Here is a 24380-nt window from a genome sequence, read left to right as displayed (position 1 = left end):
TGTAGGTGTGGTGTGTGTGTGGTGTGGTGTGTGTGTGGTGTGTGTGGTGTGGTGTGTGTGTGGTGTGTAGGTGTGGTGTGTGTGTGGTGTGGTGTATAGGTGTGTTGTGTGTGTTGTGTGGTGTGTAGGTGTGGTGTATGTGTGGTGTGGTGTGTAGGTGTGGTGTGTGTGTGATATGTGTGTGTGTGGTGTGTATGTAGACCACAGGTTGATGTTGGGTGTTGTCTTCAATCACTTTCCACCTCTTTTTTGGGACAGCGTCTCTCACTGAACCCGGATCTCACTGATTATCTAGATTGGTTGCCAGGAAGTTCCAGGGATTGCCCTGCCTCTGACTTCAAGCGCTCAGGATGACGTGTTTACACATGGTTTATTAAAGTGGGTTCTGGGGTCTGAATGCGGCCCTCTTGCCTGCGTGAGAAGCCCTTTTCTCACTGAGCCACTTCCCCAGCCAGGTTATACTTTCCAAAGTATTAATTCAGCTTGGGACTGGATAGATAGCTCGGTGCTAAAGAGGGCTCTACTGCTCTCACAGAGGACCCAGGATCCACACCGGGCAGCTCACAACTACCCAGAACTCCAGTTTCAGGGGCTCTAACTCCCTCTGGCTTCAGTAGGCACCCGGAGACATGTACCATGGGCAAGTAAACTCGGGATGTATGCAAGCACACAGTGAAGAATGAACAGAGAACTCCTGGTTGTTTCCAGTGCTGTGCCTGTGTGTGCGCTGGCCCCTGGAGCTGGTCGGGGAGCCACAGATACCCCTCAGGAGAACCTAACAACGCTCTACTTCCCTCCCTTCATTCCGAGACAGAGTCTCGCTGTACGATCCAGGCCAGCCTCCCACTGCTCCACTCAAGTGATGCCCCTGCCTCAGCCTCCCAAACAGCTGAGACTGCAACAGGTGCCACTGCACCCAGCTCCCCAGACACTGTCAAAGAATGGGGGTAAGGATTGCTCAAAGCCAATATCAGCCGCACCAGGATCAATTTCCTGTCTTGGTAACACACTGTGACGAACCAGAATATCTCTGGGGAAATGGAGCACAGGAATGCTGTTGTCACTGAGGAAACGGCTCAGGGGATTGTTCAGTTCAATTCCTTTTTTTTTTTTGGCACTGTTTTTATGACTTCTTGATTATCAGGAGACCGATTACTTTAAAACAAAATGTACACTGTATACACATATGCACATATACACATGTACACAGGTACTGCCTCCTCTCCATGGCCCATTTAGCCTCAGAATGGGGCCTGGCAAGCAGCGGCTAAGTTATAAATGAGCAAACAAACGAGAAGCAGGGGCTGGAGGCGATGGCTGAGTCAGGAAAGCAGGGTCCTCACACACACGAGTTCAATTCCTATCCAAAGAAAAACCGGAGCTGGGAGGATAGAAAGAAGAGGATTCTGGGGGCTCGCTAGCTGGCCATTCTGGCCAAATTAGCAACCTCGGGTTAACTGAGAGAGCCCGCCTCAAAAAAATGGGACAAGAGCAAATAAAGAAGATACCAGATATTGACCTCTGACCTTTACACACATGCACACATGTGTACATGTACCAACACATACACACAAGCAAACACATACAAAATACATGAACAAACCAGGAGCAAATATTAAAACGTTGAGCAACTTTTCCCCCCAACCCCCTTCGTTTTCTTCCTTTTTTGGGGGGAACGTGTTTTTTTTGGTTTTTTTGTTTGTTTGTTTGTTTTTGGTTTTTTTTTCGAGACAGGGTTTCTCTGTAGCTTTGGTCCCTGTCCTGGAACTAGCTCTTGTAGACCAGGCTGGCCTCGAACTCACAGAGATCTTCCTGCCTCTGCCTCCTGAGTGCTGGGATTAAAGGCGTGTGCCACCACTGCCCGGCTCCCCTTCATTTTCTAAAGGTTTACACCATGTCACCTGTCAGCAGGCCAGAGTTAGGCTTATTTTGGGGAAAGTATCATGAAGTCGCTCCTGCATTAACTAATTTTTTTCCAGGAAGACCTCATCTAGAAGGAATCTCAGAAGCATAACTTAGGACAAGAGATGAATTCTGGTGGAAGGAGGGGGAAGGGACCCTCAAGGGCAGTGCCATCTGAGCCCGCAGGACTTGCCTGCCTGAACATCTCCGGGAAGTCATACACATAGGTGGTCCCCAGGGACTGCGCCTGGAATCGCTTGGCCTGGAGCAGATCTTTGGTGACGTAGGCTGTGTTGATCAGCATGCCATGCAGGCTTCCTTGCTTGTTGCCGAAGGAGTGAAACATGATCTGGATGGAAAGAGAGAAAAAGGAGAGGGGCTGGAGAGGTGGCTGGGAGGTTAGGGGCACTGGCTGCTCTTCCAGTGACCTGGGTTTGAGTCCCACCCCGACCCGAGTCTGCAACAAAAGCTCAGTGAGAGGCAGCTCTTCAGAATGTATGCGCTTTGCCATGTGGCAACCAGAGCAGGAAGGGCGTGCGGGAGTAGGAGACTGAGCTCCAGTATGATGGTGGTGGCAAAGCCCAACCCCAAGGTGTGCAGATAAGAACCATGGGGAGTCAGGCCACCAGAACTGTACCTGTGCCACTTAGAGTTTGGATAGCATACTACAGTCAACTGTAATGTGTCCTTGTGAGAAGCTGCCTGAGAGGTACAGCCCAGTCACTATTTTGTTCTGTACTAATTTTTGCAACTTGAGAGCTTTGAGTCTCATCATTTCAAAATAAAAAGTACATATATACATATATATGCAGATACACACACATATATACATGTAAAATAAAAAGTACATATATACACATATATGCAGACACATACATATACATGTAAAATAGTTTTGGGTTCATTATAAAAACTCTTTCTGGGTGCTGGAGAGATGGCTCAGAGGTTAAGTGATGCTGACTGTTCTTCCAGAGGTCCTGAGTTCAATTCCCAGCAACGACATGGTGGCTCACAGCCATCTACAATGAGATCTGGTGCCCTCTTCTGCCCTGCAGTCATACATGGAGGAAGCACAGTGTATTGTATACATAATAAATAAAATTAAAAAATAAAATAAAAACTCTTTCTGAAAGGTGGTTGGGGGAAGCATGTATCTCTAGGTAGACCAATGTGTGTTCTGTATGGTAATTGCCACAAATCCCTCTTCCCACCTACAGCATGGCCACGGGATGGAGTCTGCCATAGGGCTGCATGCCCTGCCTCGGAGGGTGAACAGACAGGAAGCTATGATGCCCATCACACCCTGAAGCTATCTACTGGAGGCTGCCATGATCCAAGACAAAGCAAGGTGAGGACCATGGTGGTGGCTTTAACCCACATCTTGATGCCCAGATAGCTGCATCTCCTTTGACTCGTGACACCGTGGCGGCCACCCTTACATTTCCGGATCTGGAGTCGGTCACTTCTTTGTAGACGCTGATGTCCAGGTAGTAGCCAGACTCGTTGGTGATGAACAGGCGGATGGGGATAGCACTGCCTGTGGTCGTCTGGCGGATGTTGATCTTGACCTCTGCCTGCAGCACACGGAGCTTCCACAGCCGGCTGCCATAGCGCATGACCATGGCTCGCACGGACTCCTCGATCTGCCGAGAAACGCACACCATCAGAGCCTACCCCACATACCAAGGCAATGCTGACAGCAAGGGGGCAGCAAGGCATGCAGGACGCCTGGTACCCAACACCCACTATTAGCTGCTAACAACCAATGAGGATGGAACCCAGAGCCTCGTGTATTCCAGGCAGATGCTCTGCCACTGAGCTACACCCCCGGTGACAGGGTGACGAGTCACGGAACTCATCTTCATGTGTCACCCAATCTTCCGTGCCTCTCAGGCCCATGTAGTTTTCTTCTGGACTGTGGGATCTAGTCAGGCCAGGGCATTAGCATGGGTCCTTATGGGTTCTGTGAGCCTACAGATACTGGAGTCTTCTCTGATCCTTTAATTGGCATCACCGAGGTCTGCCTATGGCAGAACCGGCCTGTGCACAATGCCCCAGCCTCAGACCTTAGGCTCTCATCCTGCCCAGCAGAGCCTGGAGGGGATATGAGCTCTGCTGGGAATTCTAGGTGCTCCTGTTGTCTGAGCTCAGACATCTGGATAGACTGGCAGGTTTGTTCTCTCCTGATTGAGCTACGCACAGGCTCATCCTGAAACTCAGGGCTGTAGGGCCAAAAGACGCAACCCCAAAGCAGTGTGGCGTGAAGAACCACGGGAAAGGCACCTAGAGCCCTGGAAAGCACCAGCGGTACAACCTTGAGCGGGTCCATGATGACAGTGGGCACAAAGTTAAGAAAGATGTGGTTGCAGTCGGTGCGCACGCTGGTGTTGTTGAACGCCACCTCCAGCTCGTCCATGGCTTCCAGGAGCAGCCGCTCCCCTTCATTCTGCAGGTACTCGAAGGAGGCTTCCTGCCAAAGGAGGAAGGCCGGACTCAGTCACAGGGCCTGGCGGGGAGCCCATGCACCCCCTCCTGGGGTGTCTGCTGAGATGCAGAGCCCAGTTGAGGGAAGAAGAAACTGAGACTGTATGTCATATTCAGCCTCTGTCTTCTGCTCCCTGGTGCTCTGACATCTGGGGCTGCAGCATTGGAATGCTTAGGAGATGGCTCAGCAGCGAAAGATGCTTGCTGCCAAGCCCAATGGCCTGAGTTCAGTCTCTCCATGGTAGGAGAGAACTGACTCCCACAAGTTGTCTCTGACCTCTAAACACACATGGTGGTGCTCCTGCCCCCAATAAATACATGTATAAATGTAATTTTTTAAAATCCATCAGTGGCAGATTTGACTTTTTTAATCATCCCCCCCATACACACGCACGCAGTATGTCATGGACGTGTAAAGAAATGGAAGGCATTGTGAGTGGGTCTTTATTCACACACACAGGGTCCACAAGTAAAACGTCCTAATGCTAGCCCCCACTGGCTCTGGCCGCCATCAGTACACCTTCCATTTGGGATGGACTCCTCTCTAGAAAGGTCACCGGTGGACTGGCCCCTCCACAGAAGAGTTCTTAGTGCTTTCATGTGATCTTTTAAAGGTGTTTTGTGTATGTGTGGTGGTATGCTGTGTGTATTTGTGTGTGTGTGTGTGTGCGTATGTGTGCGCACGTGTGTGTGTGGTATGCTGTGTGTCTGTGCATGTGTGTGTGTGTGTGTGTGTGGCAGTATGCTGTGTGTCTGTGCATGTGTGTGTGTGCATGCATGTGTGTGCGCGTGTGAGTCTCAATGCTCAGGAACGTGTGGAGCACATGTGTACTGAGGCCTGAAGCTTACATTGATTGTCTTCCTCCATTGCCTTCTGCTTTCTTTGGTTTTACTTTTTTAAACCATGTGTACGTGTGTGTCTGTGTGGGGTTGTGTGTGTTGAGTGCAGGTACCCATGGACTCCAGGGGCTGGAGTCACAAGCAGGTGTGAGCTGTGTCTCTAGTCTTCCACTCTATTTCTCGACAAATGATCTCCCACTGATTTGGCTGCTCTAGCCTACTTGCCCTGGGAATTCCCAGTCTCTGCTGGGATCACTAGGAGCCGACACAACTGCCTAGGTTTTTATGCAGGTTCTGGGCTGTGAACCCGTTCCTCAGGCTTGTGTGGCGACCGCTTCACCTACTGAACCATCTCCCCTACTCCTCATTTGACTTTAAAATGGTTTGTAACTGTATTTGACTTTTCATAATGTGATCACCAGTCAGTGGTCAAGCAGCAAGCCCAAGAAATTTCCCGAACAAATCAGTATCTTTCCATCCATCCAACTCTCTTCTCACACAGAAAATATCACAAAATACAAGACTAGCTGAGGCGCCACTGACTGGGATGCCTACAAGAGCAGAGTCCTGTGTGCTGAGCACACCTCCTGATCCCCAGCAAGCAGCCCAGGTGGGGACTTGGGGAAGAGAAGGCCCAAGCATGTGGAAGTAGCTCGGGGCGGGGTGGAGGCACCCTATGCCACCTTACCTTGGTGATCAAGTCTGAGTGCCGGATGATGGCGCGGATGAAGAACCTGTGGTCAGTCACCTCCAGCCCTTCCTTCACCTTGGCGGCACCCAGGTAAAGATGCATCTTATGGTTGGCACAGGGCACAGCGGTCAGGTCAAAGTTCCGCATCCGGCTCAGCTCCAGCTGGAAAGCCAGGGCAGGCTCCAAGTGGCGATAAATCCGGTCTTCTGCAAACTGTAGGCCAGTCAGAGAGAGAGAGAAGCTCGCTTGACTCTGTGAGGACATGCCTGAGCGGTCCAGGCTCCATGCTGCCAAACGCTGGCACTCAGAAATGACCCATTTGTTGTGCAACCTCATCGATGGGATTCAAGGCTTTTGGAGGTCACAGACACTGTGACACCAACTTCTGTATGCACCCCGCTTCCCCCAGGACATGCCAGAGCCACAAGGCTGCTGTCTGTCTTCAACTTCTGAACCCTTCTTTATAGAGATAAGACAGCCAAAGGAATCAGCTGGCAGTTTGGGAAACTGAACCAGAGAGAAAATGAGAAGTCCCCCCCCTCCCACGAAGGATGGTGTTTAGCTGAGTAAAGCAGACCCTGAGCCAATCAAAACGCTGAGCTTTGCTGGGCTTCTGGGTCTGCGCTGGGAGCGAGGCCACCCGCTCTAGGAGTCAGAAGGGGCTGGGCTCTACGTGTTTTAGGGTGATGAACCACACGGATTTGGTAACTGTGAAAACCACAGGTCATATCTAATGACATGGCTTTTACTGTGCTCCAATATTTATTTAGGAAGCAGGCAGCTGGAAGTCAGCCTGAGCACAGCATCAAAAACAGAACTTAGCAAGTGGGTAGGAATCCCACGTGTCTGAGCTTGCTGCAGGAAACAGGAAGTCCTTCTGGCAGTGTCGTTCCAGGGAAACGTGAGGGCCCACACCTCAGGCTCTGAGCATGCCTGCAAGGCTGGGGTGGAGGGCACCCACAGAGGACAGTGTCCACACTTTCATCCATACCTCGTCTCTCGCTCTGAACGTGAAGAACTTGGGAAATTCTCTCTGCAGAAAGAAATCCAAGCAAGAGGTAATTAAGTCAAGCAAGACTCTGACTCCCTCCTCTGCCTATTTTGTGATTATTAAAGATGACTTGGTCTATTTTCAGAATGAGTTCTCCAGAAAGACTGTTCTAGAAACTCATTGCTTCTACCCCACCCTAGAGAATAAATATCAAATACCTGGTCCAGAGGCTTGGAGAACAGAGAAGACAATGAACTAAGAATTGGGACTAACCTCTTGGGCGATAAGGAATGTGATCCTTCTGAGTCCGTAGTCCATGAGGATGTGTTTCTGCATTAAAAGCCACAGATAGTGAAATATTATTTGGTTAGTAAAGCCCCAGTGTCCTGATGCCTGCATGTGGATGAACCCTACAAGTGTAATAAATGCAAGAAGCCAGTCAAAATACTGCCTAGCAGGAGACATGCAGGAAACATTCAGAATTAGCAAGTCTACAGAGACAGGCGGTGGGACAGTGGCTGCATAGGCTGGGCTGGGGAGGGAGCCAGGGGAAGGATTTGGGTTTGGGTTTTCTGGGAGGCAATGTTGTAAAACTACAGTAGGATGAAGGCCGTGCAACTCTGTGAACATATTTAAAAAGCGTCAAATTGGCCGGGCGGTGGTGGCGCACACCTTTAATCCCAGCACTCAGGAGGCAGAGGCAGGCGGATCTCTGTGAGTTCGAGACCAGCCTGGTCTACAGAGCTAGTTCCAGGACAGGCTCCAAAGCCACAGAGAAACCCTGTCTCGAAAAACCAAAAAAAAAAAAAAAAAGCGTCAAATTGTATACTTTTTGATATTTTTTTTGGAGTAATGGGATTTGAACCTAGGACTTTTAGTATTTCAGGCAAGCATTGAGCTACATCCCCACTCTGAATTATACACTTTCAATGGCTGTGTTATACACTAGGTGACTTATAGCTCAACATAGAAAAACGCTGTGTTCACACAAGTCCTGAGATGTGTGCGAGAGTGTGAACTGCGAAGCTCTGTACAGAAGACCCCGGAGCAGATGGCACTCAGTCAGGACACAGCCACATTCTTCTGGGGGACCAGGGCACCCCCTTCTGGTCTGAACACTGACCACCAAAGTGAAAATTCAGCTATATCTACACATGACCTTAGAGCTAATTAAAACCTTACATAAAAGAAGAATTGCTCCCAGCTGCTCCCCAAATGGAGCACACAAGACAATATAAAGGTTTATGAAGAAAGACAAACCCACAGGACAAGAAAATAGGCTTGCTGTTTAACAGCCTGGTAAGGAAAGTAACAAGGGAAACAGTCTTTGCCTGTCCAACAAGGAAAGCTGGGTGGGCAGCACTTGGGAAGCAGAGGCAAGAGGATTATTCAAGGCCAGCCTGGGCTACACAGAATGTTCCAAGCTAGCCAGGACTACAGCATTAGATCTTATCTCAAAAAACAAAAGATAAAACCCCCAGCAAAACAAAAACAAGCTAAAGAAACACAAGTGCACCAAAGACATTTGAGGAAAATAACGGCAAGCACAGGCACAAGGGGCTGAGATGGCACAGTGGTTGAAGCACTGGCTACTCTTCCAGAGGACCCAGGTTCGGGTCCCAGCACCCACATGGCTGTGCAGAACTCTTAACTCCATTTCCAGGGGATGTGACTCCCTGTTTTGGCCTCCAAGGGCACTGCACACATATGGGACACAGACCTACACGCAGGCAAAACACCCACAGAACATTTTAAGTTAAAAAAATTAAAACAACAAAGACACCACAGTGGGTGAGTAGTTGGATCATGAGTTCTCTGCTAAGGAAGTTGTGCGTGAGTGAATGCACATGGATGTGTGCACATGAGTGAATGCAAGTGGTGTATGAGCATTAGTGAATACACATGGATGTGTGCGCATGAGTGAGTGCACGTGGATGTGTGCACATGAGTGAATGCAAGTGGATGTGTGCAGAATTCACGTGGATGTGTGCACATGAGTGAATGCATATGTATATGTGCATGCATGAGCTATATGCAAATGTGTACCAACCAACATGTTTAATACAAAATCCCAATAATAAAACTGTACACATGCCCACCCCCTAGGCACATACCCTTCTAGCATGCCTCTCTTCAGTGCATCAAACATAACACATAATCCTCACCTATCACAGCTATCCCCCTGGAGTGGCTCCTTTCCACAACTATGTGGCACCCATGATACTCTGCAGGATTCCTCACCGTCTATCCTTGCAGGGCTGAGCCTCACACCTCTCCCCACCACCCTCCCTACATAAGAACCCCAAGAATTGTTGAGCTGCATTTGATGTGGCTAGGGATCAGGCAAAGCAGCCCCCATTTCAGAGGTTCCTTCACACAGTGGGGCAGCAGCTGCTCAGGGGTCCCATCACACAGTGGGGCAGCAGCTGGTCAGAGGGTCCTGTCACATAGTGGGGCAGCAGCAGGTCAGGAGTTCCATCACACAGTGGGGCAGCTGCTGGTCAGGGATCCCGTCACATAGTGGGAGAGCTGCTGCTCAGGGAACCCGTCACACAGTGGGGCAGCAGCTGGTCAGAGGGTTCCTTCACACAGAAGGGCAGCAACTGAAAGCACTATCAGCTGGGACAGGAAGAAATTAGTGGAGCAGAGGACTGGAGATGAAGTCCTCTCATCCCTGCCTAGAGGATGGGGGCTGTGGGTTTTGTTTTTAAACTGCCTTCCAGAACTCAGGAGGTAAAGACACTTGTGTCCAGACCTGACAATCTAGGTTTGATCCCCATGGTTCACATGGTGGAAGAGAGAATCAACTCACACAAGTTGCCTCCTGGCCTCCACAAACACATAAATAAATGCAAATAAATAAATAAAATCTACTTTCAGATGTGTCTGCAGTTAAAAAGTTTTCTTCAGTGAACAACCTGAATTACTGATTATAGAGATAAAGCCTAAAGACATTCACAAAAATAATGTCCCCAGTTAACAGAACTCAGAACCTGGCATTCCTTCCCTGGACCAGAAAGCATCTTTTCAGGGCCCCAAGCCAGGTGGAGGGAAGAGGTCCCTCCTACAGAGACATGCAAACAGACAGACAAACAGACAGACAGACAGACAGACAGACAGAAAGTCAACAGCCGGAGTTCCCCACATGAGGTTAGACCTAATCATGAGGACCAAAGACTGATGTTCAGACAGCCTGGCTGGCAGAATCTCAGCATCCCTCTTCACAAATAGAGAAACTGAGGTTCAGAGGGGAAAGTCACACGGTGACGAAACCCGCCGGCCTGGCTGTGCCACACCTGGCACTCTGCTCACACTTGTCTGCAGCTGGAAGTCTGAAATGGACACAACAGCTGGCCTGCTCACACTTGTCCGCAGCTGGAAGTCTGAAATGGGCCAACAGCTGGCCTGTTCACACTTGTCCACAGCTGGAAGTCCGAAATGGACCAACAGCTGGCCTGCTCACACTTGTCCACAGCCGGAAGTCCGAAATGGACACAACAGCTGGCCTGGCATGAGGACATCTGCAAGGATCAGCTGCCACAGGTCTGCACACTCCTGAGACCACTTCACAAGTTTCCTTTCCCCCCAATATTTCTGACCTCTGCTTCTAACTAGGCACATGTGTGTAACATTGGTCATTTCCTCACTGAATCAACCTGGGAGAGACGCTGAGGTCCGCCATGTCCTCTCACAAGGACCCTGGCTTCAAGGACTAGCAGAATTAGGGTGGAATACCACATCTGGGCCTCTCAAACTCCCCCAGGCCATCTCAGGTGCTCAGCACCCTCCCCAGGCCCCGCCCTCCTCTGAAGGAACCTGTTACCTCCATGGTTCCCATGGAACCCTGTGACTATGGTTACCATGGAAACTCACAGGCTTAATCCCTTGCAATGTGAAAGGCTTTGAGGTGTCACCTCTGAGTGATGTCATTGGGTCCTGGAGACAAGACCCGTGGAGAGGGTCTCACAGCAAGGGTCAGTTCAGTGAGGGAGGGTTGGTGTGGCCCCTCCCTCTCCTGCACGCGTCCTGAGAGGGAATAGCATTCACATGCTGTGAGACTGCAGGAGCCATGGTGAGAGCCAGCAGAGTTGCTGGTGCAACCTCCAGAATGTTTAACTTTAAAAAAAATTAGTTTTATTTTATGTATCTGAGTGTTATGCTTCTTTGTATATCTGTGTAGTAGCAGTGTTAAAGACAGTTGTAAGCTGTTGTGTGGGTACGGGGAATCGAACCTGAGTCCTCTGCAAGAGCAATAAGAGCTCTTAACTGCTGAGCCATCTCTCTAATCTCCCATAAACGTTTTACTTTATTCCCAACCTCAGGCATCCTGTGACAGCGACACAGAGCAGGGGACGACAGCCTGTCCTCTGGGAATACCTTAGACTGCACAAAGGTGCGGAGAATTGGCACCAGAGCGTCGTCCTCCAGGTGCTCAGCGCACTGGATGGCCACATTCAGGATGTGGATGGGCTCCTCTCGAACGCTCTGCAAGAGAAAAACAAGGGCTGGGGGCAGAGGGCAGGACCACAGCCTGCCCCTCCCCAGAGCTGCACATTATCCGCTGGGCTTACCTTGCCATCATCCTCATACAGGGAGGTACAGGCCTTCCTGAAAAGGGGAGTGTCTTTAGGCACGTTGGCAAAGTAGGAGATGACGTCATCAAAGTTCCTGGGGGGTGGAACAGAGGAAAACTGAGGGTCCTGCCTCAAAAGGATGTGGTCCGTCCTTGTGGTGCAACAGCATGCCAGAACTTTGGGCTCCTACCTAGTTACATCCCTTAGCACCATGGACCAACCTTTCCCATCACTCCCTAAGGAGTCTTTAATTCCTTTTTTTTTTTTTTAATAAACTAAGATGAGTTGTTTTTGTTGTTGTTGTTATTTTTTTTTGTTTTGCTTTGGTTTTGGTTGTTCAAGACAGGGTTTCTCTGTGTAGCTTTAAAGCCTGGAACTAGCTCTTGTAGACCTGGCTGGCCTTGAACTCACAGAAATCCTCCTGCCTCTGCCTCTTAGTGTGGGAATTAAAGGCGTGCGCCACCACCGCCCAGCTAGGAGTCTATAATTCTTAACTGCTGTGCCTGTCTGGGATTCCCTGAGCCCGAGTGTTAGTGAATGAATGGCTGGGGGTTGGGAAAGTCATGCAGCTCCTGCTCCATACCTGGTGAACTCTTCAAATTTCCTGAAGGCGACCATGGCCCCCATGCGCTGGCACAGTGGGGAGAAGCCACTGTCCATGAAGAGTTCCGTGCTGTGTCTGAGCAGGTCAGGGTTAGAGACGGTGATAGGCATGGCCATCCTGCAGGGGGAGAGAGAGAGGTTGGGGCAGCTGATGCCACCGCCGTGGCCCTGGGAGTTCTTGCATAGGATGCTTTGGGATTCCGGAACAGGACAGGATAAGAGCCTTCGCTGAGACGGGGCCTACAGGGGACTGCAGTTAGGGGCAGGAGCTGAAGGAGCACGTCAGATTCCTTGGACATGGAGTAGACAAGGAGCCCAGGCACTGAGTGAGTGAATGAATGAATGAATGATGCAGCTAAAGTTCAGTCCCAACATAGTTCCAGGGTAAATCCAAAAAGGTGAATATAGAGAGGGTAAGCTCCCAGCCTCAGTTTCCCCTGAAGAGCCCCTGCTCTAGGCAGCTGGTAAAGAGGCAAGCTTGGTCCTGGGATCATTCCAGGCCTCCACTCTCTTCATTTCTTCCATCAAATCTCCCTTGGGATAAGGTCAGTAGCTGCTAAGGATTTAGAGGGCCACCGCTCCCAGGAACCAATCCAGTCTGGTCACGTGAGGACTCTGGAATCAGGTGTGGGAGGGGTGAGCCATAAGGTGTGAAAAGACGGTGCACAAAGGCCAGAGCTGCCCTGTTCTCCCTGGGAAGGAGGGCCGTTGCACAGTGGCCCTCAGCTGGTGATAGAAACTGAGACTTGGGAGTGTGCCCTGCTGTGCTGCCATCTCGGAGGGCCATGCCGAGCATTGTGAGACTGGGGAGCTGTATTGTCATTCATGTACATTCACTGTCTTTTAAGGCAGCACATGGGTCACTAGACAAGAGACAGAGATGGGCGTGGATGATTACCTCCATCCTACAGATGAGCGTGCAAGGCCGCAGAGCCTACAGGTGGAAAAAGGTCTCCTCTGCGGCTCCCTGGAAGCCAGACATACTTGCTGGATCCTTCCAGCGACAAGAGAGTGAGGAAAGAAACAAGGAGAAACCTCCATACCGGTTGGGGTGGGAAGACGGCAGCATGAATTGGAACTCCACAAAGCAGGTGCCATCTGGGAGCTCCCTGTGCTGTAGGCTGTTTAACTCATAGGCAATGTAGCCTCTCCGCACATAAACCTGCCAGAGCAGAAGGACAGTGGCGTTCAGAGGCTAGCCGATTCTGATGGGGTGAAGGGTTGTGCACAGGACCTCCGCAGGCTCCCTAAGCTACATGAAAGTGGATTTCTCAAGACAGCAGGAGACACTGTTTCTGCTGCAGCATGGAAGCCACCCTGAAAAAGTGAGTGTGTATCTGTGTATATGGTGCTCACTAGCCAGACTAGCCACAAAGTCCTAGAGAGAGCCGTGGGGTGAGCGCTGCAGGCCTCAGCAGCAGAGAGGCTGCTGGAGGAGCCTGGATTTGGGGCGCAGTCCCTCTTTTCTCTGATAAACTTCCTGAGGCCTAAACGCCTTGATGCTGTGTGATGGACACGTGCTTTTGGTCTCATAGTTCTGACATCAGTATACACCAGGCAGAGGGCTACTGAGCCCAGTCCTCCCTAAAAACCCCCGATGCTAAAAACACCTGGTGTCCCATGAGCTTCCCAGGTGTCAGAGGAGCTCCCTCACTGTGATTCCCCTCAGAGAACTCCCCAGGATCCCCACCCTGGTCCCCTTAGCATCACCCAAGTGCCTGACTCTTTGTTGTCTGCCTTCCACTCTGCGTATTCCATGACCGATGCGACCATGACAACCCAAAACCTGTGTAAATCACTAACCTGGAGTGTGCTTGGGGACCCTAACCCTTTAGGGATTTAAAAATAAAATCTGTCTTTCTCTGTCTTCCATGAGACTGAGCCTAGACTGTCCATTCCTGGGCTCCTGAGTCACCAGGAAAACGTTGAACCACGTTCGGCCAATGCACCTGACACAGAACTGGAACATATGAAAGTCCATCTTGGAGCCACAGAGACAGCTCGGTGGGTGAAAGCAACATCTGCACAGGCCTGACAGTCTGAACTTGATTTCCAGATCCCAAGTAAAACACCAGATGTGCTGGCATGCATCTGTGTTCCCGGTGTCCCCACAGTGAGAGGGGGAGCAGGAGAACAAACCAGAAGCTCCGAGTCCAGTACACAGCCTGGCCGCAGAAATGAGAGACCTTGCCTCAAAAAGCCAAGCTGGAAGGGAAGAGCCACACCAAGACAGATGAACTTTAACCTCCATGTGTCTCCGTGGAACATGCACACTCTTGAACTCTGTCTCTGTCTCTCTCACACACAAATGTATTTATTAACTAACTAAAAGTTTTTAGATGGTACATCCTAGAGAAAGCCCTCACAGACACACAGGGATTAACACTGTCAGCATGCCTGAGGTGAGGCCTCAGGACCCCTTATAGAGTGATGGCTGTCAGCCCATGGCCCCTGCAGCCGTCATGTGTTCAAAGACCCAAACCAGCCACCTTGAAGCCCTAGGCAAACCTGGCATGGAGTGGGTAATCCACAGGGTCTAAAAAGTGCAGGAAAAGGGGGGCTCTTGAGAAGGGGAGACTGAGCATGAGGGTAAAGGGTGAGATAAAGCCATCAGTCACTCAGTCCAGGGTCAAGGGAGGTCTTGAGGACAGGAGTCTCTGCCTCCTATTTGTGAGAGGCATTCCTGAGAGGACCTGAACGCTGCTGGGCTCTTGTGCTCAGGGAACCCAGTGGCTGTCCCACTGGGAAAGCCCTTCCCTGTCCCAAGGCAGGTCGCCTGCATTTTCTGCGCCAGGCAGGGAAGTCTGTCCGAGATACCAAACACTCATGAGTAAACAGTTTGGACAAGGTGCGTCTGACACGGCACTGGGGAGTGGCATCAAGCTGTGCCCTGTCTGGAGGAGCCTGTGATGCCACAGGGCACGTCAGTATTCCTGGCATGGACTTTGCAGAACCAATAAAGTGTGAATCTTGATTGTCTCTGGCTATGTAGCCTTGAGAAAGTCACCTCCCCACTCAGCTCAGTTTCTCTCTCTGTGAGATGGCAATAGCAACCCCTTCCCTGAAGAGAAAAGGTCGTACGCGACAGGTGCACAGCTCACGGTCCGGCCATGCAGGTGGGCGTACACTCTAGATGACTTGCTACCACTTACCTCCAGCGATGCCATACAGACGACCTTGTTAGCGTGGTAGAAGAAAGTTGGCAGGACGTCGAATATCGTCGTTTCAGAAAGTATCAATTTCTATGGGGAAGAGAAGGAGAGGAAAAGCAAACAAAGCATGAGCAGACTGACCACAAGCTGGGCAGGAGCAGCAGGCACAAGAAGACTCTGTCGCAATCATTGTCGCAGTGAGGTCTTCCAAAGCAGGGAACTCCTTTGCACACAGCCTTGGGAGATGGGGCAATGAGGGCTGTGGGGTGACTGTGGTCAGGACAAGGCCCCAGCTTTAAATGTTGATTGGTGTCTAGAAGTTTACAATAAGTCAGGACCCTGGCAAGAGCCGGGGAAAAGGAGGCCCTATCCCACCACCACACAAAGGGCTCGTGCCTCCTGGCATGTTCCAGAATGCCTTAATTTAAAGCCTGTACTGGCCAGGAAAGCCTCAAGCCTGTTGCCCTGTGCATCCTGTGAACAGACTTCCACACCTGCAACTCCCAGAGCCTGCAGATGTCCCTGGGACCATCCCAGCCACTCTGAACTCCATGTCACTAAACTGGGGGCACCCTGAGGGGAAGGAAAACCATGGTCCCAAAGACTCACTTTGAGGTTTTCCGGGCAGAACTGGTGGCCGTACATGTCGATGGCAGACAGGAAGATGGATTCTACTTGGTTGTGTCGCAGCTCGTAGGAGGGGAGGTGGGAGGCAATCAGGACCTGTAGGGAAGAGGAGGGAAGACAGATATAAGAGAAGCTGGGAGGGGGCAGGGCCGCATGCATGCATGCACACGCATGTGCACACACAGCAACACACATGCACACACACGTGTGTGCACACACAGCAACACACTCGCACACACAAGCAATACATGCACACACGTGTGTGCGCACACATAGTAAGACATCCTCATGCATGCACACACAAAGTAACACATGCACACACATGCATGCATGCACAGCAACACACACATGCACACACACAGCAGCACACGCACATGCATGCATGCATGCACACACATAGCAACACACTTTGAGACCAACCTGCCTGGCTCTGAGGGCCACCTTGCAGTGCTCGCTCCTGCTCAGCTGTGTGAGCTCATTGAGGATGGAGGTCAGCTCGTCTGACAGGGTGGGGTCTGGGCCACAGAGTTCATCCTTCAGGGACAACAACAAAACCCAGGTTGGCTTTGCTGGAGATCTGGCCAGCACTTGGCTGGTCTGGAGTGGAGGTCTAATCTCAACTCTCTGGACATAGCCAGTCAGCTTTTAAAATGCCCTTACCTCTTGTCACATGGGTACTGCCTACCATTTACTCATATCACACATTCATTTCCTGACTCATGGACCCTCACATCTGATGGGAAGGGAAATACAGCAGACCTCTTTACCATGTACTATATGTGTGTGTGAGCATGCACACGTGCACACATGCACGTGGGAACAAGACCAGACCACCTCATATGTCTTCTCTATTGCTCTCCACTGTATTTTCTGAGTCAGGGTCTCTCCTGAACCTGGAACTCGGAACTCACTGATTTGGCTAGTACCCTAGGCAGCTTGCCTTAGGGAATCCCTTATCTCCACCTCCACTGGGATTACAAGTGGGCCACCACATCCACTAGCTTTTTATGCAGATGCTGGGAGTCCAAACTCTGGTCCCCACACATGTACAACACATGTTCTATCCACTGAGCGAGCCATCTCCCTGGCCATGCATGCCTTCCTTCTGCCAAGGGAGGAGTTTTTTTGCTGCAGACGGTACTGTGTGCACATGGCCTATTTCCTCGTGTGTCTTCGCTGTAAGAAGGGCTTGGGGGACCATAAGAAGGGGTCTCTAGACAGCCACTGGAGAGAGGTCTGTGATGGGAGGAAGCAGGTTTGCTAAGCCGCTGACCTCCACTACCCGAATTAGCCCACACTGTCCTGTAAGACACACTGCTACCTAAAGGCTGAGTCACCTCTCACCTAGATGCATGATTTGTCCCAATCACAACAAGCGCTCGCTCCTGTGGAATCCCAAGAACAGCCTGTCACTCTCTCCCTCTCAAGTCCCAATAGGGTCAGACAGCTGTAGCATTGCTTCTTCCTCCCCTCCCTGTGGCTGCTGTCCAGCAACTGGGCTTTCCAAGAGGCCCAGCCAGCATTCAAAGAGCACTTCGTACAGGCTGGAGAGATGGTTTGGTCGTGAAGAACACTTAATGTTTTCACAGAGGACCCAAGTAAGGTTCCTGGCACCCACGTCAGTAAGCTGAAACTCCAGCTCTCTGCGATCTGCCAAAGGACGGTGACAACAGTCCACATCCCTTGAAGTTGGAGAGAACCTAGCAGTAATGGCATAGGACGGTGCACTTCTACAGTCCCGACTGCTTAGGAACCTTAAGCAGAAGGGGCTCTCTAGCTAGGGGTTCAAGATCAGCCTGAGCCATATACAACAACAACAGTAATAAAAATAATCAAATGAATTTAGTATACAATCTTTAAAACTAATTGATAAATGTTTAAAGCAACAAAGAGGGCTTGGCACAGAGCAGGTCCTTTGTGTCACTGCCTACTGTTACAAATAAAGCTTTATTGTGCAGTCAGACTGTAAGCAATGGCAACATCATATAGCTAGGTCAACCAATCCTAGAAATTATTGGGACTAGGCTGGGGGTGTGGCTTTGTGACAGAGGATTGCCTAGCAGGACTAGGACCTGGGTTCCACGCCAGAACTGAAAAGGGGGGAAGGAAAAGGAGGGAGAGGAGGAGAAGAAGGAAGAGGGAGAAAAGCCCCTGCCCCACCCCGACCTGGGGTGCTGGTCCCCATCTTACTATCAGCATGATCACCAGCTGGTTCTTCTTGGCCACCTGTGCGTGTGAGAAGATGCAGTCCAGCACCTGGGTCATGTCCGGCTTGAACTGCTCCCTTAAGTTGATGACACACTTGTCATAGTGGGCTGTGAGGGAGACAAGAGACCCAGAAGGGTGAGGTTGGCACGTCCCCCTTGCCCTGCCCAGAGTTTGTGCCTGTCACCAGTGGTGGGTAGCATCTCTTGCCTTGTTGGAAATGATGTTCCACATTCAGATACTTCCGCAGTAGGTCCAGCACCACGGTCTTCATGTAGCCACGGGTCCCGCTGCGGTACCTAGGGGACCAGAAGCCACCCTGTCGCCATGCCCACCACCTCCTCAACCCTGAAATAGCTCAGCTAGAGCTGTGGCACCTTTAAGAAGGGAAGCACAGGCGTAGTGGCCCATGCCTGCAAGAGTACTCTTCCTACAAGGACTTCAAGTTTGAGAGTGGCACTATACAGGGAGACTGTCTCAGAAAAGCAAGAGCTGGGACATAGCTCAGTGGTAGAGCGTGTCCCTAGCATGTGCAAAGCCCTGGCTGCAATCTGCACTGCAAGAGGAGAAGCGAGAAGATAGGAAAGAGGAAGGAGGGAAATAAGGAGAAGGGAAGGGGAAAGAGAGAGGGGAGGAGGAGGAGGAGGAGGAGGAGGAGGAGGAGGAGGAGGAGGAGGAGGAGGAGGAGGAGGAAGGGGAGGAGGAGGAGGAAGGGGAGGAGGAGGAAGGGGAGGAGGAGGAAGGGGAGAACACTCCAACTCCTCAGGCCCGGAGAACCATGGAGCAGACTTAGTTCTAGCTAGGCATGTCAGCGGAGCTATGACTTGTCCATCAAACCAGAAACCAGATTGTACCAGTCTCTAGACTAAGCCTCCAGACAAGGCCAGAAAGAAGGGGAAAAACCTTAAGAGTCAAGCTCCTAAAAAGAGGAAAGCTGATTTTAGTATATTTTAATTACAAAACAAAAATTTCCAATGACCTATGTAACATACAAAGATGTTTTTTAAAAAGTCAAACTTGAAGATGTTTGCCAATACTTTTTGTAAATTTCCCTTCCTTTTTGAAACAGAATGCAATGTGGTATTCCTCTGTGTTTTTCCTCTTCTATCATATTCCTAAACACAGGGGACAGATTTCCTCTCCGCCTCTCCCTCCCTGTGTTGGGGGATGAGCCAGGGCTTCACACAGCTACTCCGGCTTCTGGAGGGCCCAGGATGCACTTGCCTCTGGACCAGCTGCACGATGCTCTGTGTGTTTATGAAGAAGACCTCGCGCTCTGCCTTACGCTGCAGCGTGGCGGCGTGGCAGTCCAGGATGGTGGCTATCTAGATAAGAAATCAAAACAGGTCAGACCACTGCCAACCACAGAATCCAGTGGCCACTGGGTAGTATCCCGGGGGACCCCACAGGCTCCCAGGGAGGTCCCAGCCTGGTTGTGCTAGAAGACCCAAGCCACCTGGCTTCTCCATAACAGCCCTGCCCACCCTGTCAGTGTCTCCCTGGGGACCCAGGAGCTCAGAATGACAACATTCACACAAAGAGAGAGTGAAGGAAATGTTTTCTCCCTTCCCTGCTGAGAGGACTCAGCAAAAGTGTGGGTGCAGGAGGGGGAAGGGTCCTGTCTTTATATGAAAATTCATGTGATTGGTATGTTCCCTTTAAAAATTGTTGTGGTGTGTGTACCTGGCATGTGCGGGGATTTTTGCATCACGGCGCACAAGGAGGTCTGGGGATACTGTGATGCTGGTTCTCATCTACCCTTATGTGGGTTCTGAGGATCTGATTCAGGGCACCATGCTTGTTTGGCAAGTGTCTCCACCTGCTGAGCCATCTCACGGGCCCCCAAAAGGGATTTTTAATGAAAATTAAAACTAGAAATTGCCTTAATGAGAAATTTCAGAAATGTCCCAAATGCACCCTTCTCTCCATGGGGCCTCATCAGTTCTGGTCAGGACAGAACTGGTTCCTCCTCCAGTTGTCACGTACAGGCTCAGTGGTGCCGCTCTCCTCTCCTGGCCTCCCCATCCCTCCCCTGAAGGCCACTAATTGACTTTCTCTCTACACTGACTGCCCGTTCTGGACAATGTGTCTGACCGGCTCCTTTCCCTTAGCCTAAGGCTCATCCGTGTAGGAGCGTGAATCACAATGCCATCCCTCTTATATGGCTGAACAATATTCCGACCTTCAGGAGCTCGGGGTGTAGCTCAGTGGTAGAGTGCTTGCCTAGCATGCCTGAGGCCCAGCACTGCAAAAAACAAAACAAAAGTTTCAACCTTTAGAGCTGTTGGCCTTTTGGGAACGGCCTGACTTGGCTTCTCCGACAGCAAAGGTGTGTGCAGGATGACGGGTGAGGACAGCAGGAAGGAACGGTGAAGGCAGGAGAGAAAGTGACCTTGACTTGCTCATCAGCAGAAAATAAACTAGACAGCCCAGAAAAAGGATGATGAGGTTTTATCTGAATGGGGTGTATATGCTGATGGTTTCTAGTCCCAAGGCGCATGAGGCCTACAGCTATGGACTTCCAAAACCTGTGACCCAGGAACAAGATTCTGTAGCTAATGATTTGAGCTAGTCTGATTTGCAGCTGTGCCACACACCCCTGAACCTGAGCCGCTGGAGTGAGGCCTGACCCTTGGGAGAATGTGCTGGAGTCCTACGGAAGTTAGAAAGAAAGCACGGGCCCACAACATTTGGTGCTGGCCCATCTTAAAAGAAGCCAGATGAGGGAGTGAGCATAGGTGTGGCTGGCCGGAGCCGGCTGGGGCACGCACCTGTTGGCTGGGGAACTGGCACAACACTGAAGTGATGTTGCTGGCATACTGGGCCATCACCCTGCGGACGGCCTTCTCCACGGGTGCTGGGATGCGGCCTGCCACGCTGGTCATGATCTCCTGTAGCTCCAGCAGAGGTAGGGATGGGTGCCGGAGCGTCATCATGAGCTTTTGGACCCACTCCTTCAGCTGCAGAGGGACAATGACATCAGCCACCACCTTACAAACGTGTGGACACTTCCATCGCCCAGGGGCACCCTACCCGACTCAACCCACCCAGGCCACACCTTCCAATGCAGGAGCCCAGCAGCCTCTGGAGCAGTCTGGAGTGGAAGCCCCTGTGTCCCTCCCTGGGTCAATAGACAGCCAGTGTGGTACGGGAGAACAAATAAGGTCATATGACAAGCTAACGCTTGTGGGCACTTGACTGGTGCCAGGTAGAATCCAAAGCTTGTTCTTCACCTGTATTCTCTTTTAGTTTATTTTTATTACTTTAAAGTTATGTTCATGTGTTTGTGTCTGCATGTGAGGTGTGCACGTGAATGCTGTACCCTCAGCAATCAGCAGAGGGCATTCGATCCCTGGAGCTGCAGTTACAGGCATTTATGAGCTGCCCCTCATGGGTTCTGGGAACCCACTGAGCTTGGTTCCTCCGGAAGAGCAATTAATACATGCTCTCAACACCGGGGCCACTGAGCAACCTCTTCTCCTTCTTTAGCTATTTTTCATTTTTTTTTAAGAGACAGCCACAGCAAGCAGGCAGAATGATTACCCCATCACAGTGGAAATGAAGAGAATCACTTAAGTCACCCAAAGCGACTACGCAGACAGGAAACCCTCCTGGCTGAGTACAGGGCCCTGTGCACACCAGGATCTTGCTGGTCCTCACCTTTGTGCTGAAGAAAGGCTCGGGCAGGCAGTAGCCACTCATGACGTTGGTCAGATTTTCTAAGACGCTGTGGAACACCTGGTGCAGCTTCTCCCCGAGGATGGGCAGGGTCTGCTGGGCAGGCAGTGTCCCTGTGAATGGCTGCGCCTGGTGAGACATGAGGATGGGTCACAACAGACCAAAGAGCCCGTGATGAGACACGAGACATGGACAGACCATGGGGTCTCTGAGATACAAGGACGGGTCACGACAGACCAAGGCAAAAGACTGACCCAAAAACCTCTGAGTTACTCATCTGAAGCCTGAGAAAGAACAAGAGATACATCATCCTGGGAACCCATCCTTACTAAGTTCAAGTTTGGGTCCAGGCTTTTCACAACATCCCCTTTGTGAATGGCATACATTTGACAACTTACATTCCAAACAATTTTAGAGGGGTTCTATTTTTATTCTGATTTTCCTTTTGATAAAGATTATCTCCTGACTCTTCTTTTGGTTTTCTTCGTAGGTTCCTTCCCTGTTTGGTTTTGAAGCAGGGTCTCCCCACATAGCACAGGTCAGCCTCGAACTCACATTTCTCATGCCTCAGCCTTCTGAGCACTGGGATTGCATGCCTGTGCCACCATGTCTGACTTATTTAATGTGATTTAATTGTTTTAATTTATTCTGAATATAAGATTTATTTTAGTTGTGTGTATATGGGGCTAGGTGTGTGCATTTGTGTGCAGGTGCCCACAGAGGCCAGAAGCACCGGTTGTGAGCTGCCCAACGTGAGTGTTGGAAATCAAACCCAGGTCCTCTGCAAGAGCACCAAGTGTTCTTAATCTCTGACTCATCTTTCCAGCTCCATTTTTTTATGTGGCCCTGGGACTTGAACCTAGGGCCTTGGACATAATGTGCACACACTCCCCCTGAGCTATCTACTAAGTGAAACCAGCCAGTGACAAACTGGCCAGAACTGTGTGGTTCCCGCCATCCAAGAAACCTAAAGCAGTCAGATCCTGGGGAAAATGCAGGCTAGAGGTTGCCAGGGGCTGGGCAAGAAGGGAATAAAAAGTTGGTATCTAGTGGGCATGATTTTAGTTTTATAAGAAAAAAAGGGTTCTGAGCAGTGGTGATGGGTGCTCAACAATGTATGCCTGACACTCTGAATGGCCCATTTCAAAATGGCAGAGGCAGGCTGGGTGGCAGATGATGCCTAGCATGCGGGAAGCCCTGTGTTCTGTCCCTAGCACGTGGACACACACAGAGGGGTGAGGATAGCAAGTTATACAGAATAACCACAATCTTAAAAATCTGAGTAAAGTATGTATGTTAGTTAATAACACATCAGCAGTGGTCCATTGTGATTAGTGGAGCTTATGATCACAATAGAAATTACATGAACAGTAATTAGTAATAAATATCACTGAATTAATAATAGGAAACTGGGTGCACAAAATAGGAAAACTCTTTGAGGGATCTGTAATCCTGCAAATCTAAAGCTGTATGAGATATAAACTCTGGTTTATGCTGGGCAGTGGTGTCGCACACCTTTAATCCCAACACTCGGGAGGCAGAGGCTGGCAGATCTCTGTGAGTTCGAGGCCAGCCTGGTCTACAAGAGCTAGTTCCAGGACAGGCTCCAAAGCTACAGAAAATCCCTGTCTCAAAAAAAACCTGGTTTATATATCAGACATTAAATGAACAAAATCATATTTTAAAGGTAGTCCCAGATAGCTCACGGAGCCAGGCATGATGGGGGGATACATCTACAGTTTGGAATGTGGAGACAGAAAGTCCTTAAATTCAAATTCAGACTGGGCTACATGGTGAGCCCAGCTCAGCCTGAGCTACAGGACCTTGTCAATATATATTGTGAGATAGCTCAGCAGGTATACGCTTGCCATGCAGGTAGGGGAGAACCGATCCCCCAAAGCTGTCCTTTGACCTCTACTCCTACACAATGGCACAAAAGCACACACTATTACTACTAATAATAATAATAACAGCAATTAATAAATTTTTTTTTAAATCCAAGGGCTGAGGATGCAGCTCAATGCTGGAGAGCTTGCCAAGCAGGGAGGGTCAAGACTGTGGGGTCAACCCCAGCAATGAGAGAAAAAAGTCGGCTTCATGGGCTTGGGTGAGAAGCCAGACCAATCAGCTTAGGGTGGGAGTGAGCCGAGGCACTCCTGGGGCAGATCCTTCCAGGTGGAGGGAACGGGCTCCAGGAAGGAGGCCTGTGTGGACTCCTGAAGATGCCAAGGATAGAAAGAAAGCCCTAAAGTCACTGGGAGCAGCTCTCTGGCTCTTGGGTCCTGGGAAGAACCTGGGCTTTGCTCCAAGTGGGATGAAGAGCTGTAAAGGAATTGGAGAAGACAGGGGCATGGCTGCCAGGGGCTTCCAATTACATTGTCACCAGGGCTGAGTGTGCCTACAAATGACACAGACAGGCCCAGGAACAGAGAGACTCCAGTCTGCTCTCCCTCAACAGGTGACACAGTAGGAGCTTCTGGGCCAGCCAGAGCTGCAGGGACCACATGTTACAAACCACATGGCCCAGAGCTGTGGGGACCACATGTTACATACCGCATGGCCCAGAGCTGCGGGACCACGTGTTACATACCGCATGGCCCAGAGCTGCGGGACCACGTGTTACATACCGCATG

General features: G+C 50.5%; 1 protein-coding gene across 1 annotated transcript in view; it reads right to left on the bottom strand.

The window, feature by feature from the left end:
- Acacb (acetyl-CoA carboxylase beta) overlaps window positions 1-24380 on the bottom strand; it is a 105123-nt gene that overhangs the window by 20194 nt on the left and 60549 nt on the right. The window contains exons 20-37 of the mRNA XM_005344256.3: window positions 21730-21876; window positions 20841-21029; window positions 19294-19394; window positions 18280-18368; window positions 18055-18179; window positions 16285-16398; window positions 15847-15960; window positions 15238-15327; window positions 13129-13247; window positions 12066-12203; window positions 11480-11576; window positions 11286-11393; window positions 7182-7238; window positions 6909-6950; window positions 5915-6130; window positions 4217-4372; window positions 3342-3545; window positions 2096-2251 (exon numbers count right to left, since the gene is read on the bottom strand). Coding sequence (XP_005344313.1) covers window positions 2096-2251; window positions 3342-3545; window positions 4217-4372; window positions 5915-6130; window positions 6909-6950; window positions 7182-7238; window positions 11286-11393; window positions 11480-11576; window positions 12066-12203; window positions 13129-13247; window positions 15238-15327; window positions 15847-15960; window positions 16285-16398; window positions 18055-18179; window positions 18280-18368; window positions 19294-19394; window positions 20841-21029; window positions 21730-21876 — 2262 coding nt within the window. The remainder of the gene's footprint in view (window positions 1-2095; window positions 2252-3341; window positions 3546-4216; window positions 4373-5914; window positions 6131-6908; window positions 6951-7181; window positions 7239-11285; window positions 11394-11479; window positions 11577-12065; window positions 12204-13128; window positions 13248-15237; window positions 15328-15846; window positions 15961-16284; window positions 16399-18054; window positions 18180-18279; window positions 18369-19293; window positions 19395-20840; window positions 21030-21729; window positions 21877-24380) is intronic.

This window comes from Microtus ochrogaster, chromosome 2, assembly GCF_000317375.1.
Source record: "Microtus ochrogaster isolate Prairie Vole_2 chromosome 2, MicOch1.0, whole genome shotgun sequence".
In the NCBI taxonomy this organism is placed as follows: Eukaryota; Metazoa; Chordata; class Mammalia; order Rodentia; family Cricetidae; genus Microtus; species Microtus ochrogaster.
The sequence above is the reverse complement of the archived record's forward strand: the minus strand, read 5'-3'. Positions and strand labels throughout refer to the sequence as shown.